The sequence below is a fragment of the Poecilia mexicana genome, unplaced genomic scaffold, assembly GCF_051168715.1.
Source record: "Poecilia mexicana isolate PSO_F unplaced genomic scaffold, ASM5116871v1 scaffold_1, whole genome shotgun sequence".
Lineage (NCBI taxonomy): Eukaryota > Metazoa > Chordata > Actinopteri > Cyprinodontiformes > Poeciliidae > Poecilia > Poecilia mexicana.
In genome coordinates, this window is record NW_028263370.1 from 7,500,281 (window position 1) to 7,517,123 (window position 16,843).

Consider the following 16,843-nt stretch of genomic DNA (forward strand, 5'->3'; position numbering starts at 1 on the left):
AAGCTAAATCACCGGCAGGCAACCCCTTCCCGCCCCATCCTGTGAGCTGCAGACTGTTTACATGTCAGTCACTAAAAGCACTCTTAATGTCAAGTTTAAGTACACGTTTATGAGTATTTTTCACATGAGCCTTCTGGAGTTTAATCTTTGACCCTTGGTATTTTTCCTGCAGATCGTCTCTTGTGGAGCTTCAGGCGTTGCCATGACAGCTGTGTAACCTGAGCCGCCAGTCAGGTAGGACAGGTAACCAAGCTCGTACGGACGACTGGAGCAGCAGGTGCGTGAGCAGGCAGGGCAAAAGTGAAAGAAAACAGGAGGAAAGAGGGAGCTAGAAACCTGGAAACAGTGACGGTAATGAAGGATTGTGACAGATAAAAAAACAAAAAAAACAACTGTCCAAGCTGGAGGACGACAAAGAGACTCTGGACATGGATGATGGGACGTTTACTACCATCTCTCTGGCAGACGACTCAGGTACAGGAGTTGTTTTTAACCTCTAAAGATCTCTTAAAGAGACCAGATCCTTCCTCCTGAACCGGTTTCAAATTCAGCACGATTTTGTTTGGGCTTTTTTTTTTTTTTTTTTTTTTGCATAGAAAATTCACAGTAAGTGATTCACGAGTGTGACATAACTGTCCACATTTGAATAAACTAACAATTGTCCAACATTCAGCTCACTACACACCTGATAGACGGGACAAAGGGCCGTGAGCCAGATGGTGTGGCTGTGTGGGTGTGCTCTGACAGGAACAGGACGAAGGCGCAGCTCTTAACAATACTTCGTCCAGTTCAACTTTCTCATCTAAAGACTCTCTCCACTCCTAAATATCAGATCACACCACAGATTTGAACTGGAAATTAATAAATGTGACTACGTTAAAAATAGGCACATGAATCTATATAGGCATTTTGTCTTACTGTCGGACACCTAATGAGACCAAAACTTGCCAGAATCATTTTTTAAGAGTTGTTTTGTACGGTTCTGCCCGATTCACAACATTTGACTTAAATGAGAAAACATCAGAGGAAGCACTTGAGGACGACGCTTGGAACACGCTGCTTCCTTGTGTGACGTAAAAAAAAAAATCAAGACAAAGTGGATAAAATATCAAGAAGTTTGTTCATTAAACAGACTACCCAAAGTGTTTCATAGGACGCCGACGTACAACTAAAGGACAACAAAATCCTTTAATGTTTTGCTTAAAAGACAGCTTCATATGTTGGATATTAGGATTTAATACAAGAAAAAAATATTAATCACTCATCAGTAATAATGAGGCAAGCAGTGTTGATGTAAACAAACATATTTTGAGTTCTGATTTAAATGAGGCAGCAGTTTCCGCATATCCCTGGTTTTCAGGGAGTTTGTTTTAGAGCTAAATAGGATTAACAACTAAAAACTTCTTCACCTTGTTTCGTTCTGGTCCTGGGAACAGTGGGCACACAGGTCTCTGAAGACCTGAGGGGTCAACATGGTTTGAATTTGACCTGCAACTTAGAAACGGATTTTAACCCAAAAGCATTTAGTGCTTTAAAGACCAAACCAGGAATTGTCACATATATCTAAATATCTTTTGACAAACAAGGTTCTAGTACGATGATTTAGAAATGCTGTAATGTTACCATCTTGCTATAGTTGGTCAGGACTCCCACAGCAGCAAGAACAGAATTGGTTTCATAAGTCTGGTTAATAATTTATGTTAATGAACTTTACTGCTCAACACACAAGTCCATAGACCTTACAATGTGTGTACATTGTATAATTGCATGCAATTTAGATGAAAATAAATAGATTTTCTGATCGTATGAAATGTATTACTAAGCAGTACTGCACAATATCAATCTGCACAATATTCATATCACAAATGACAGATTGGAGAGCAGTTATTGTTGGACAATAATCCAAAAGCACCACCAGACCGCATAAAAGCAAAATGCAGAGAACGAGCGAACCAGCAGAAGAAATAATACTTCTGGAATAAAAGGTATCAGATAAATGCCTCAAACGTCCTGCCATACTGCTGTTGCCTCACTTATTCCGGTAGCTCTAACTACAGGCCGCAGCCAGGGGCTGCTCTACTCATTGCTTGAGATTTATTTGTTGGTTTACCTATTTCTGTGAGCTGCTGGTGTTGCGCCCCCTTTCGGTAGATGTTATTACACACAAGGTTCATTTTTTATGTATATATATCAGCTGTCGTCATCCTCCTCATCATCAACGCGGTAGAGTAACATCATAGAGTAATTCGGCTAAGCGAAAAGGTGGTTCTTTTTTACTGTAGGTGAGTAAATAGCATCTCTGTTTCCTACAACTATGAGGAAAAAACTCTTACGTAGCTGTTTAAATTGGATTATATGAAGCTAAAAGTAGCCACCAGCAGAAAACAACTCAAAAACAGTTCGGAGGCTTGTTTCTAACACCCAATGCTCAAATTATTGATCGGAGAGTCTCTTCCAAATGCGAGTTTGAAAACACGGTTTATGTTCCGCGGGCCTCGCCTCACATTTACTCTGCATTTGATGCTGGAAGTGGTTAGCATGGCTAGTCGCTAAGCTAATTAGCTAAAAGAGCTAACTTACAGAAACCTATTATCGGACAGACACTATAGCTTTGGCTTGATTAGCCTAAAATTACGACGCCTTTAGGTTTCGTGGTGACTATTTGCTGTTCTTAAATGTAGCTATTTCTCACAAATTCTCTACTGTATATACGCAATCCTGGTTTATTAAATCGTGACTTCAGTGGTGAAATGAATCGTGTTCGCAGAAAGCAGACAGGGATTCACCACCGACATCCAGGGCGCGGTGTCTTTACCCACCATCATTCGACCAGAGCTACCTTAACTCTGGTTTCTGAGCGCTCATAGCATTTTTAGTACCTACTGTGACTTCGAATTTAACCCGTTCCTTCTTTTATACAACTTTTCTAATTCAGACTGTGCGGTCGCAATCTCTTTATTCATTTACTGTATTACAGAAAAAAAAATGTTTACTGCCTTTTTCATATGTGTTTTGTTTCTGGAGAGACATTTTTCAAAGCAGTCTGATTCGTACATTTCCCAAATTTTTTGATGGTCTTTAAGTGAACGTCTTTGCTACACCTTTAATTCAGTCTCTGTAGCCAATCGTATGAATTATTCAATCATAGATGGTGACTTACATTACATATCTGAAGACAGTACGCGCTGGTGGTCAATTCTTATTTTATGAACAAAGCTGAAGTTGGTTTCTGATTCCACCTTATTTTTCACTACCTTCAGCGTATTTAATATACTCTAGTTCAAAAGCTACAACACATAGACTCTTCAAACCTGGATTGGAGTATTCTGCTCTAATGGCAGAATATTTAAAACCATGTTTGTGATTTGTTAAACTTCAATAAAGATTACTATTCACACTTGTTCAGTGCAGTTATTTTTTTCTAATTCAAAACCACTTTATTAATCCCAAAGGGAAATTAAATATCAGTGTAACTCATTAATTCTTGAGTTATTGTAGATGTTGATGGCTGTTGGAAGGAAATATCTTCTACAGAGATCTGTACAGCACTGAATCCAGTATCGAAGAAAACTCACCCATCAGTCAACAACTGTAGACCTGTAACCCTGACATTCCACAACATGAATGTCAGGGTTCTGGAAAGAATCCTGTTGGCCCACCTGAATAAGCAGACAAGGATATATCAAGACCCCCTGCAGTTTGCTTATTACAGTGGAATTGGAGTTGATGATGCCACGATACAGGAATTTGAGGTAGTTTCTTTTCCGTACCAATGTATGTGGACACACAAAGCTATTGAAATACTAATTTGGAATCAGATGTGAGGCAAGTCGTTCCAGATTCTGTGATTTTTAAATTGATACCAAACATGGGGAGAAAAATGTTCCTCCCAGACAAATGTTATCCATCTTCCGCTAACCTTCAACCGACAACCAATTTTTATCCAAGTTTTGCTTGAGAATCATCTTGTTGCTTCTGTCATCATTGGCATTTTGCACTAAACCAAGTGAGTAAAAGGGGAAAAAAATTGTGAAATCACTTAAAGATTCAGTTTGAAATGACGTCTTTGCTTAATTGCCTGTTAATGTTTGGACAAAATACTGGCTCATCACCAGCAATTTTATGCCTACATGACTCAATGGTTGGCATTGAGGGGATTAAGCAATAAGTAACATTCAAATGAATTGAAAATCAATGAAAGCCCATTTATACCGCAGGAAAAACCTTAAGAAAATTAAGGAAATTTTGTTCAAGACTTTAAATGATCCAGTTCTTTTTATTGCTTTCCTCCGTTATACCACCGCAATGTGTTTTATATTTCCTTCATTTCCGTCACACCGTCCCGTTTAATCAGCAGTTTGTTGGTAGCCATCCTGATCTCTGCCTTCTTTCCTTAGCCGACAGAGGACCTGCAGCCCTGTATCCTAAACAGGAGGACGAGCTTTTCATCATGAACTGCGACATAGATGGTACGTCTTACGCCATGTTTTGCATTAGATAGAATTATTATATGTGCTGTACGTTTAATTGTAACAGTATAAATTTGTGTTTCAGGAGACCTGGAGAACCAGGCTGAGATGGAGGAGAAGACGAGGTTGATAAACCAGGTTTTGGAGCTGCAGCACACACTGGAAGGTAGATGAAAGCTTCCACTCTACATTTTAATGACAGGAAGTTTTACCTATCCCAGATGGGAACTTGTCACATTTATTAAGAGATGCTACAAAGCCCTAACCAACCAGAACACTGTAAAATAAACTGTTTGCTGTTGGATACGAGTACACCCAATCTACCAAACCAGCATAAAGGGCAAGTTTGTTCAGTACACCAGCTGAGAGGTCACTGCAGCTCCTCCAGAGTTACCATGTTGTTTACAGAACAGCTGCATGAGATTAAACTCCACATTAGCTTTTACGTGTTTGTATTTCTTTCAGTTGTTCTCCTTGGTTAGTCTAGCACATACGATACATTAATTTGTAACAACAAAAGTGAAAAAGATTAAGGTATCGGTAGTTTTCAGAAACTTGTCGCAGGATCTCCGGGGTGTCCGAACAAACTTTTAAGTCTGATTATCGTGTTTCAGATCTGTCGGCTCGAGTCGACGCGGTCAAAGAGGAGAACCTGAAGTTGAAGTCGGAGAATCAGGTCCTCGGTCAGTACATCGAGAACCTCATGTCGGCCTCCAGCGTCTTCCAGACCACCGACACCAAGAGCAAGCGGAAGTGAGGCGGAGTGGAGCAGAAGGTGGCTTCCCTGGGGACACGGAGCGGAGGGGGTTGGAGATCCCCGTAACCATTTACCTGAGTCAGAACTAAGCAAATGTAAATATGAAAATAACGTCTGTAAAATACTTTTCTTTGTGTTTTTTTTTTTTTTTTTTGAACCCACCAACATTGGGACATTTTGTTGTGCCTCAATTTAAACTTGGTGTTCTAAAATGAGTTTAACATCAAACATGTTACCGTGAACCTTATTATCAGCGTTAATCTAATTTATTTTTGTATATTCTGTTGTTGGACAGCTGGATCTGGTACTTCAGTTGGCCTTGAATCTCATGATGCTCAACTGTTTTCCTCTACTTGCAGCTGATTCGCTGACCAGTGTTATGCAGAAGGAAAAATGTGTAATAATGGCATGTTTGAGCAATATCTTAAGTATTAACATAGATAAAGAAATGTCCCTAAATTTAGCAGTAAACCGGATAAAACTGAGGGAGTTTGCAGAGCTTGGTGACAATAAGGAAAGCACAGAGGCTAAAAGCTAAACCATCAATTATGTTTTCATTGCTACTAAAAATTTTGTTTAGTTATTCAAGATGGAAATGCAACCGAGATTCGGTTCCTTGTTCCTCTAATAGCGATGGAGGGAACATAACAGGTCAAGCAACACGATGATCAGGGAAGACAGAGATACTTTCAGAGCAGCAGCAAGACGAGCTGAGAGTGGTATTGATCCGATCAGTTTAGCCTGGGATGTATCGCCTGCTAGGAGACGGGCGCTAAAACTCATCTTCAGTGCGCAGCGGCAGACAGGGCGTGTCCGAGCCATCAAAGGAAAGGGGAGTCGAAAAGATTAACGTGATTGAAAACTGGATTTTAATGCTGCATCAAAATTGTGCGTGGACACGGTGCTGTACAAAAACAGCTTCTGTTCCGTCACATTTTAATGTATTCTAATAGGATTGTATGTGATGGACCAAAGTAGAGGACAACAGCCGTTATTTATCGGAAGGAAATAAATATTGAGAATCCTGAACTGTTGTGAGAAAGAAGCTCTAGTTTTACTTTCATGATTGGTTCCATGAGGTCATCCTGGTTAACAGTGGTGTGCAGAGACGTTTTGGGGGGCAAGGTGCTCACATGGCACTGTAGTGTGAGATTTTAATACAGGCAAAGATACAAATATATGGGGAAATATAGGCTTTTAAATCCAGAAAATGCTACCTTGGGCTTTACACTAAGGAAATCAAAACGACTATTTCAGAAGGGCACTTTGTTTGGTTCAGAGGAAGGGCAGGTGCTCTAGCACCACCTATTGTCCATTTGTGCACATCTGACTTGCATTTTGTATTTAGTCCTCCTCCTTTGAGTCAATGCTTAGGATTTTGGAGCATGCCTGTCCACAACTTGGCACATCTAGAGGCTTTTTGCCCATATTTACAAAATGGCTCCAAACTCTGATGGGACGGAGTGCGTCTGTGATCACTGGGTTTTAAGTGATCATAGACTTAAAACCCAGTCTTCACCCCCTTAGAGTTAAGGGGGTGAAGACAAACGCTTGCCATGTTTTTCAGATGTGTAACATTTTGTAAACCATGTACTGTTTTCTTTCATGTCCAACTTTGCATCAGTTTATCAAACCAAATGCTGATTAAATGCATTCAGGTTAGTAAGAGTCAAAGTTCAAAAGGGGTTGGGGGTATAAATACTCGTGGAATGGTACGTTGTGGCTTTTCAAGGTTATTTTTATACTTTAAGCAGTTATGCGTCATGCTGGCATGCCAATTTCCTCCTTTTTACACACTAGCTAGTCATGTCTTGTGTCCACATTTGCCTTTTAAATGTTTTTTTTTTTTTGTTTAATAAAATCTCACAGTTACCACTCCAAGTCTTATCACCTGCACAGACCTACTACAGTAAAATAAAAATATTCCCCAAAACAGACGCAATGCATCCGATTTTATTTTGTATTAAATAAGTTTTATTTCCAAGAGCAAATGTACAAGTTGCAAACAAATGTAAACAGGGGTTAAGTGCCAACATGTGGCTGGAGGGTGAACTACAAAAGCTTTAGACGATAAAAAAAAAACACAAAGATCGATGCATCTCTCAGATCTAATTACCAGCTCAAAGAGGAAAGCACTGCTGCAATGTTTTTTTTTCTTCATTTTATTTCCTGCCAAAGCAAAGAAATAATGCTACTTTAGCTGCAAGCATCGACTTTGTCAGTTTTCTATTTTCAATTTAAATATTTCACAGACCTCTGCTCACAGTAAGCACATCAGTGGCACATATTTGTGGAAAGTTGCCTCAAGCCTTAAAACACTTTAATATTAAAACCTTTATTCACACCGGTGAGAAACAGTCAAGTCGAAACCAATAAATAAAACAGCGGAGCTAATTTTCAACTCAACACTAATAAAATAAAGTAACAGATGCTCATTACAAACTAAAATGTAGATTAGCAATGCATTTCATCTGGAATCTTTTAACCGAGTTGAGATGAATCCGTTAACCTTTGCTCTCAGCTCAGTTTCAAACATTTTTAAAACAAGAACTTCCTCTTCAAACTTTTCCCCTCAATTCAAGGATTTATGTGAATAACCTCAGAGAGGGCCCCTGCGATAAAGAAAAAAAAAAAACAGTGATCAGCACTGTTGGGGCTCTGCTGCTTTCATAAACCGATGGTTTATGAAGAGAGAGAGAGTGAAAACAGAGGTGGAAGACGCCGACTTTTTGACGACTTCTGGAACAGAATAAGGTTGTGTAGGAGAGGGAGAGGGGGGGGGGGGAGAAAAATATTTAAAAAACTATCAATGGAAGCTAGAAGTTGGTGGAGGAAGAAACGCGTGACCTCCGGGAAGCTCGTCCGACTGAGCGGACGGGAGGAAGGAGAGCCGCGGGACGGGGTGCGTGGGTCTGTGAGGCTGCAAACCTGGGCAGAGTGGGGCGGGTGGAGCTGAGACACAGATGGGGCAGCCGGGTGACTGCAGGCTACCGTCGGGGTTGGAGGAAACGCCGTGCTGCTCCGCTCAGGGAGGAGGGAGCAGCTCCAACAGAGAAGACCCCTTTCGCCTCCCCCCCCGTCGAGGAGAAGAGACAGCAGACGCTGGGCTCGCCTCAGTCTTTCCGTACCCTCCTCTTTCTGACGGCTTGTTTGTGGCTCTCTTCAGCGACGTCGCCTCCATCTTCCTGCTGAATGATTTGACAAAAGAGAAGCTGCGGTTGACAAATGAGTCGCTTTCAGTGAACCCAGTGGAAACCGAAGGGCGAGTTTTGTCTTCACTGTGGATCATCCACAGGTAATCTACACTTTTCTCAGTCCTTATTGGTCTAGCTGTAATAGGAGTGCTGAAACTGCGAAGCTCAGATGTTCGCAGGGCTGAAATGCTCGATCGGATTGAAATAGTCGTCAACTGCATTTAGAAATCGATTCGTCTTCAACTGGAGCAAAGACTCAAAAAAAGGCCATTTGCTAAAAAACATGGAGCAGTAATTTAAGATAAAAACACCTGCCTGCATATATGTTTTCCCCAGATTCACAAATGGAATTCTATATTATTGCATTTTAAGCACTAAATTGTTTAACTTTATCTTAAAAAAGGAATTACATTATTTATTTGCATCTTCTAATGTATTTCTATTATTGTGTAAAATATTTCCTTGCTTACGGAAAGATTTACCGCAAACAGAGCATGAGACTCTCACCTCATCTTCTAATGTTCTTTCTGGAGTTTTGTTTTCCTCCGATTCTTCTTCCTCTTCCTCCTCCATCTCTTCTTCTTCGTTATCAGCCCCCACTTGATTGTCTCCCTGTCCGTCACTCTCCTGCCTCTCCCCTTCGTCTTGTGCTTTAAAAAGAAAAGCGGCGGTGATGATGAGGGTGAAGGACAACGCCGCAGTTGAAGTTGGAACACCAACAGATAATAGTCACACCTGCTGCCGGTTCTCCAGCTCCAGCTTCCTTCTCTTCCTCATCTGCTTCTCCTTCCTCTTCCTCCTCTTCTTCCTCTTCTATGTGAGACTGCGGTTGATCGACCCGTCTGTACACGTAGTCGTCCACTGGTTTCTGGAAATGATAACAGCCGAGTCAAGCAGGACCTGTGAGATGGAGTCGTGTCGGTAAAGATCAGGAGGTTCTTGCCACCTTCGGCCAGCAGAAGAGCACCGCCAGTCCGACGGGCAGACCGACTGTCAGGACGTAGATTATCCAAAGCCAGGGTCTCTCCTCCGCTGCCATCATCAGCTGAGAAAATATCCCCGGCTGTTAGGATTAAAAACAAGAGACCGGAGATGAGCCTCGCAGAAGCAGGACAGCACACGATCGGCCCAACCGTCCCCCCACTGACCTCGTTGGCGCTGGCCACCAGTTTCTTCAGCCCCCAGCTGTCTGAGGCCCAGCGGTCGGCCACCTCCTTGTGAGACGTGATGATGAAGTTGTCGAAGTAAATGTCTGAGGTCATGGACCACAGCTCCAGCCCCAAAGCCTTAAACGGAGTCATCCTGAACGGCTGCAGGTCCTCGAAATATTCCGGGTTCATCATTTTGCGCGGCTTCCAGACTCCCTGCAGGGCGGACGTGGTTTCATGACAGGAACGTCGCAAAAACACGGACGGTTCACGAGAAGGGTTCCCGTTACCTGATAGTTGGGGTTGTCAATCAGAGGGGCTTTCCACTTGCCCTTATACTGAGGGTTGTTGATCATCGGCCGCTTCCACTCGCCGCAGCCAGGAGCCGTCTCACAGGATGGGTTAGGAACCTGCGGGGCCTCCCACTCCCCGTCCATCTCCTCGTCCCTGCCCCACCATCCAAACAGCAAACAGCAATCAGACCAACACATCACTCCGCTTTATTGAACACACATTGTTGGTGCCGCTCGGTTCAAGGACCCACCAGTCCTCTGGTTTCTCTGCATTCGGGTCGGAAACGAACTCTGGCTCGTCATCCAGCCAACCTTCTGGCTTCAAGGCGTCAGGATCCTCAATCTTTGCAGGAGCATCCTCGTCCCTGGAGGACAAAGAGAAATGCAATAGCAGATTTTATTTGAGGCTCAGAACGTCCGGAGTGTTTTAGAGACCTTTTATAATCACTGCTTTATAGATGATGTGTAGAAAGGTTTATGGCTGAATCATTTCTCTCGCTTGTTAAAGAATGAACTGTTTGGGTTCCAGAAATGTTTACCTCTTGACATAAAAACTTCTTGTCCTCTGGGCTCTTTTACTTTGACTCTTGTTTTTATGTTAGATGACGAGGTCCAACTTTTTATCTCTCAAGACTTTTACATGAATATTTCATTAGCTGGTCCAGGAGGTCTGGTGACCAGGATCTGATGGCTGAACACCATCCAGGGCTGGAAGCTAAATGTGTTTTCATTAATAGAACTGTGGACTCTGTTTCCAAACAAGAAAAACCATTTATGAAAAAAATATGTTCCGTAACTTTTTGTATGTAGTGTTGGTTGACTTATTTCTTAAATTTGTCTAAGCACTTTTTTGATTTATGTCTGAAAGGTTTTATATAAATCTACTTTTATTGATTTTTTTTCTTAGTTTTTTAAAGATCTTCAACTTTAATTATGTGACATAATTTGATCTACTGCAAATGGGTTCAACAACATTCGGGAAACACAAAAAAAAAAATCCAAGTTTTTCTTAGCTGTTAATGTAAAATTGTAAAAGAAATGCAAAGATCTGTCAAGGAACTGTTTTAATCTTTATGTAATTTTTAATAAATTAAACCGATCTGTATTCTGGATGCAGTTTTGTGGTTGTGTATTGTATCAGGGTTTGTTTTTATAGCAGCATTTGAGTTAAAAATATTAATCGTGGCCAGAACATTTGGTGAAACTTCTGCCTGTTGATATTAGAGACAAAAATGAATCACCAGTCATCAGGCTTCACAGCCTCGGGGTCAGGGATCTTGGCCCTCTCGTCCCAGTCGTCCGGCTTGGAATCATTTGGATCGTCGATCTCCTTTGGCGGGTTGACAGGAGGCACCATGTCGTACAGCAGGTTGCCACGGCTCACGCTCGACTGATCGATGAACATCTCGTAGCTATTGTCTGGGTTCAGGACTGAAAGCAGACAAAAGTAAGGAGAGCGCACACACACACACGCACACACACACGCACACACACACACACACACACACACACACACACACACACACACACACACACACACACACACACACACACACACACACACACACACACACACACGCACAAAAAAACTCCACAAAGGATCAAAAAATTAAACGCAGCTCGTCAATCAGCCACGCACCCAGAGTGTAGAGGTGAGTCTTCTTGTCGGTGTAGAACTTCTTCAGGTCCACGTCGGCCCTCTTGGCGTGTTTCTCCTCCATGTCTTTGTTCAGGGGGTTTTTGTGGCGGAAGATGAAGTGCAGTTTGTAGTCTTCTCCGCATTTGTCAGGTCCAAACATGATGGTGTAGGGTGTACGGTCATGGAACTGTTCCTGCATGCGAAGACAAGAAGGAAATCAATACAATCAATAACTTTACTGATTTGGCAACATTTCACTGAAACCACAAAATCAACAGTTAGGTTGATGCTACTTGCTCCCTTTTGTCCTAACAAAAAAGAAGAAGAAAAAAAAAACGTAAATGGAGACGGTTGTGTCGTCACTTGCTACTTACTGTTACTGCAGATTGCTGCAAAACATAAGCCTGAAACCTCATATGAAGAACATTTCCCAGAACTTAATAAGTGCACCAATTAGAAAAAAATATCAGCAAAGATCTTGCATCAGCTTACAGCACATTATTCTGCTAATTTACTACAATGCAAGTAATCTCCTGGGCAATGTCAGACAACCAACAACCCAGCAGCTGCCTAACACATCCCACAGACCTCAGTTAGCAACACAAGGGTTAAAATACATGAGAAAACAATTAGAAGAAGACAGAAAAAGCATGGCATGGTTAGACAGATGCAAAATGTTTTGTTTTTTTAATGAATAAATAAAATGGCATCGTAAAGTTGCATATGAACAAATGTTTCACACTAATAATATTTTCTGGCCAGATGAGACTAAAAATGCGACTAAAAAACCCAAAGATGGAAAAAGACACAGTCTGACTCTGTGGAAATATTGAAATCTTGGGTGGCCGTTATGTTAAGAAATATATCCAATATGAACTGCAAGCCAGAAGGCATAGAAAATGAAAGTTTCTAAAACGGTAATGCATAAACTTTAAGGAATATAAAACACAAATACCAACCAGACTGAGACTGCCAGAGTCAGACAGCAGCTTGATGTACGCTCCACCACAGTCAATCCCATCTTGGAAATTCACCTCATACCTGTAATTTAAAAGAAAAACAAAACTCAACTCTAACATTTATGGGGTTTTTTTTCATAAGAACTTGCATCTTGTTCTCATGTGAACTCACTGGACAACCAGAGGTTCATCCTGGAAGACAAAGGGTTTGTCCAGCATGGCTGCTATGGCGTGGTGTTTGGCCCGGGACTTGAGCACCAGGCCTTGGTCTCCGGGAACCTTGTTCTCCTTTAGTGGCTCCACCATCCACTTTCCTGCAGACAGAGAGGAGAGGACAAATAAAATTTAATCATAAATAAAAATGGCTTAGACTGTCCTAAATGTTTAAATGGCTTTGAAAGTTCTGGATCTGTGGTGTATAAGAATAAAACACAGTAGGATTAGCAGATAAAGGGCTACAAACCATCATATTTGGCGATTTCATCATCTGCATCCTCCTTCGTTGTTTTTGATGGCTGCCATCTGCCCAGATCAACATCCAAAAAAATCTTTCAGGTATGGAAAACCGTACAGGCCCCAGCTAACAGTGAGGGCCAATCTACCAGAGTTGCCATTAAAACCTAATTTTACCTGTCCAGTGATCCATCGTCAAAGGTTTCTGCAAAGTACACATCTCCGGTGGGAACGGGAGTCTTGTATGTTACCTGGATTATAATGTCATGATTTAAGACCAAAGGTTTAAAATCCAGACATGCACTTAACGTTGGATCTGTTCCCGACCTGGAAGGTGACATTGGTGTCAGTTTCAGACTTTTCATCTCCATCTTTATCCTCATCAAACTGCTCTTCGTCCGTCACCATCGCCTCCTCCTCTTCGTCGTCCGCCATCAGAACCTGCATTTCCTCCTCGTCGAGGCGCAGGTCGCCATCTCTGTCCAGAACGTCCGCCTCGGAAGGCTCGTCGCTGGACACCACGGCCGCCACGGCCAGCGAGGACAGGAACAGCAGCCGCCACACCCAGCCTCCACCTAATTTCATCTGAGGCGGACAGGAGGAGAGCAGGACGGTTGGAGGGGAGGGAGAAGAGGAAAGATGAAGGTGAACGACCTCTCAATTGTCCGACCAATTGAGAGGTGGGACACTTTTCCCCACTGTAAAATTCAAAACACTTTTCAAGCATTTTCGAACTTTTCCAGCATTACACCTTGGAGTTAAAAGCAATACAAATGAACTAAAATAAAAGACGGTTTCAACTCAATGTTATACGATGTCATATATTACTCTTATGAATAATGTCTTCCACATGGTATGGCACTGCCAAGATAAACTAAAGTATAGCAAAATTGTATGTTTTCAAATGTTTCTCTCACACACACCCTACACACCTGACTGGTCCAAAAACAAAACACTAATTTAAAAAAAATAAAATAATAAAATAAAAATCCTTCAAATTTGATAACATACACAATGATCCTTTATTTCAATTAAACAGACCAATAAGTCATTGAGCCATTCGGAATAATAAATATTCAAAAATGAAATAAAATAAAATAAAAGTTCTCGCCAGGCTTTCTGGCATTTAGCAAGTTGTGATAATTTGGTAATTCTAACTAACCAAAAACAACAAAAGTTTAGTCTGACTTAACAGTGAGAACGAGTTTATTAAGCACTTTCCAAACCTTGAAAACAAGTATTTGTAATTCAAGCATTTTCGAGGATTTCAAGCACCTGTACAAACCCTGAACAGGGTGGAACAAAGGGGCTGGAGATGTGGGATGATGAATGACACAGATTTTATTCGTGGAGAGGTGTTCATGTCGTGTCGGTGATAAAAATAGAGAACAAAAGTACATAAAATGATGGAAGAGTGAGTGGATGAGACACAGAGGTCAAGTCTCATATCTTTATAATGCACCTTAATTATTACTTTGAAAGATCCATACAAGAGTCAACGCTTCTGTAAAAAGCTGACAATAAGCTAAAGAACGAAACTCTCTAAGATACAATAAAAAAATAAAATAAAATCTGTGGCCATCTGCAGTTTACCTCATCTAGACTTCTGATTTCATGACTGTATAACCGCAGAGCTACATGCATTGAAACACAATCAGAAGAATCTGCTCAATATTGCCTCCGAGAGACCTATAATAACATATCGGTAGCTTCATCTGGATCAGCTCAGCCTGGCTCTGTTTTGTTGCGGAGCAGGAAATTAAAATCCTCTCTGTAGATGCAGGCAAAAAGCACCATGCTTCCCCTGATATACCATATTTTTCATTGTGATGCTTATCTGTTTGTTTTTTTTCCACAAATGAGGAGCCTGTTGGGAACTCACCTCCATCAGGCTCAGTTTCATATTCTCAGAGGTTCATAAAAACCATGGAAACCCAAGATTGAGACAGGATTTTATGTGACTAGAATGTATGTGAATAGGGAATAAAGAAAAAAAATATTCATAACTGTAAAATTAAACTTGAGTTCAGGATAAACTGAAGAAAAATTGAGAGTTGGAAAAGACGTGATGATTTAGGTCTTGGTATTTTCCTGACATGTAGAGATCAACCAATATGACAAGCTGTTCTTAACATTTAATTATCAAATTGGGGATGCACTCATTATATCCTGTTTTCCATTCACAAATTATTTCTTCTCATGCAAAATTCGGTTGTTGTTTTTTTTTTAGGTTTTCAAACTACATTTCAAAATTCAAACTAAGGCTTTACTGTATTTACATTAAAATGTGTGATAGCTTTTTATCTAAAACAGAAAAACAGCATTCATTCTCATTGTAGCCAAAAACACAGACAAATATGCAATCTTGTTATACTCTCTGAAAAGCAGGACAACTTTTTTTTTCCCTTTTCTTTTGTACAAGTTTGAGGTTTTATAGTGACGCATAAAGTGGCTTAAACAGAAAAAAACAAATGGGAAACGGCTGTACTGGAAATTTGACCAAAAACAGTCAATAGCAGAAAAAAAGTTTGAAAGTCTAGAAAAAACATAAAAACTACAAGACAAAATATAAAGTCAAAGGAGATTATTTTAAGACTTTTGTTTAGACCTGAATCTGAAATATCATACATAAAATCTGCACTGATTTAATTTAGGTTATCAATTTAATCAGATGATCTACAGGTGTTTTAACCTTATGGAGTACACAAAAAGACAGATCATCCTTCCAGCTGATTTTACTAGAACAATCCAAACATCTGTCCGATGTCGCTGATGATAAACAGTCGTCCATTTTTATTCGTTCGTTATAAAACGCTTTGCAAATTTCTTTTACAGTTAACAGCACCACTGGCAGCGATAAAACACAGATAACAGAACGTGGCTGTGGAGCCAACATGGCGGCCACAGAGGACCGCAGTGGCCCAAACGGTTTTAGGATGAGCGGCTGTCCGCAGCACCTGCTCCGCTGCCTGATGCTAACAGCGCGGAGCGCCACTCACAGACAGCAGACCTTAGCAAAACATGGGCTTAGCAGATCAAACTAATGAGCTCAGACAGGCAGCACCATAATCAAAGACGCGCTGGCGTTCAATAAGAAAGCTGCGATATTTTAATTTGAAGCAAAACGGGTTTGTTTTTGCAGTAAAAAAAAATGAATGAATAGTAGCTACTAGCTGGCTAACTTAGCATTAATGTCGCATTATAAGGGACGTAGAGGCTCATTCAGACCAAACACTTACCTTATGAGGTGTTGTAACCGCAGAGAGGGAAAAAAAATCTTTGAAGTCTGCCTCTACGTGTCAGAATCTTGTGCCGTTATCCTGCTTCAGGTTTGGCGAAGAACAGTTACGGGGGAAAGAAGATATCTGAGGGAGCGTGAGTGACAGCTTGGTCCGAATAACGGTGATGCCAGGCTAACTGAAATGATGCGTTCATGGACAAGCGAAACAGCGCTTGTTGATAGTAAGCGCGCCAAAGCTAAATTATTATCACACCAAAAGAGCAAAAAGCTCGGTGTTTGGTAGCATTTTTTTTTTTTGCTACACTTTTTTCTGTGGACGTACACATTCTTGGTATATCCCTTGAATTTAGATGCTTCTTTTATGTGTAATGATTTAGTAAGCGTTAAGTTACATAAATGAAATCCTCTGGAAAACTGTAAGGTCAGGGACCGTATAGAAATGTGAATATGAGTAGAATAAGATAAGCTTACTTGGTGTCTTTAGTTTTTAATCTAGGCTTTATCGTGATTAAATTTTCTCCCAAAAATAAAAACCTTTTGCCCTGCATTTCGAGAGAAATCTATTGTAGAGCTTGAACGTCCCACGTTTCCTGCTTACATTGAAAGCAGCATATGTCGTAAAATGAAATCAGCTTTATTTGGGGTTTGGATTAGTGAATGTGGCCTATGTTCGGCTCAGAACTCAGTTGA

The 16,843-nt window shown here is 41.0% G+C and overlaps 2 protein-coding genes across 4 annotated transcripts; one reads left to right on the forward strand and one right to left on the reverse strand.

The window, feature by feature from the left end:
* Nucleotides 1-222: 222 nt before the first annotated feature.
* On the forward strand, nucleotides 223-7,163 carry scoca (short coiled-coil protein a). Of its 2 annotated transcripts, none has more exons than XM_014999301.2 (4): nucleotides 223-474; nucleotides 4,398-4,469; nucleotides 4,555-4,635; nucleotides 5,084-7,163. In XM_014999301.2, exons 1-4 carry the CDS (start codon nucleotides 429-431, stop codon nucleotides 5,224-5,226), a joined length of 342 nt encoding a protein of 113 aa, XP_014854787.1. In that variant the 5' UTR covers nucleotides 223-428; the 3' UTR covers nucleotides 5,227-7,163. The 2 variants fall into 2 exon arrangements, with proteins under 2 accessions (XP_014854787.1, XP_014854788.1); XM_014999302.2 differs by lacking the exon at nucleotides 223-474 and adding an exon at nucleotides 2,138-2,282.
* A 14-nt stretch (nucleotides 7,164-7,177) lies between these two features.
* On the reverse strand, nucleotides 7,178-16,568 carry clgn (calmegin). 2 transcript variants are annotated; one of them, XM_014999299.2, is made up of 15 exons: nucleotides 16,152-16,568; nucleotides 13,240-13,497; nucleotides 13,090-13,163; nucleotides 12,923-12,981; nucleotides 12,632-12,773; nucleotides 12,460-12,541; nucleotides 11,501-11,693; nucleotides 11,103-11,292; nucleotides 10,113-10,226; nucleotides 9,859-10,015; nucleotides 9,569-9,784; nucleotides 9,367-9,483; nucleotides 9,156-9,288; nucleotides 8,928-9,070; nucleotides 7,178-8,411 (listed from the first exon to the last, which is right to left on the reverse strand). In XM_014999299.2, the coding sequence occupies exons 2-15, from the start codon at nucleotides 13,495-13,497 to the stop codon at nucleotides 8,340-8,342; spliced, it is 1,950 nt and encodes a 649-aa protein (XP_014854785.2). In that variant the 5' UTR covers nucleotides 16,152-16,568; the 3' UTR covers nucleotides 7,178-8,339. The 2 variants fall into 2 exon arrangements, with proteins under 2 accessions (XP_014854785.2, XP_014854784.2); XM_014999298.2 differs by having other exon boundaries at nucleotides 7,178-8,414; nucleotides 16,152-16,413.
* Nucleotides 16,569-16,843: the final 275 nt, after the last annotated feature.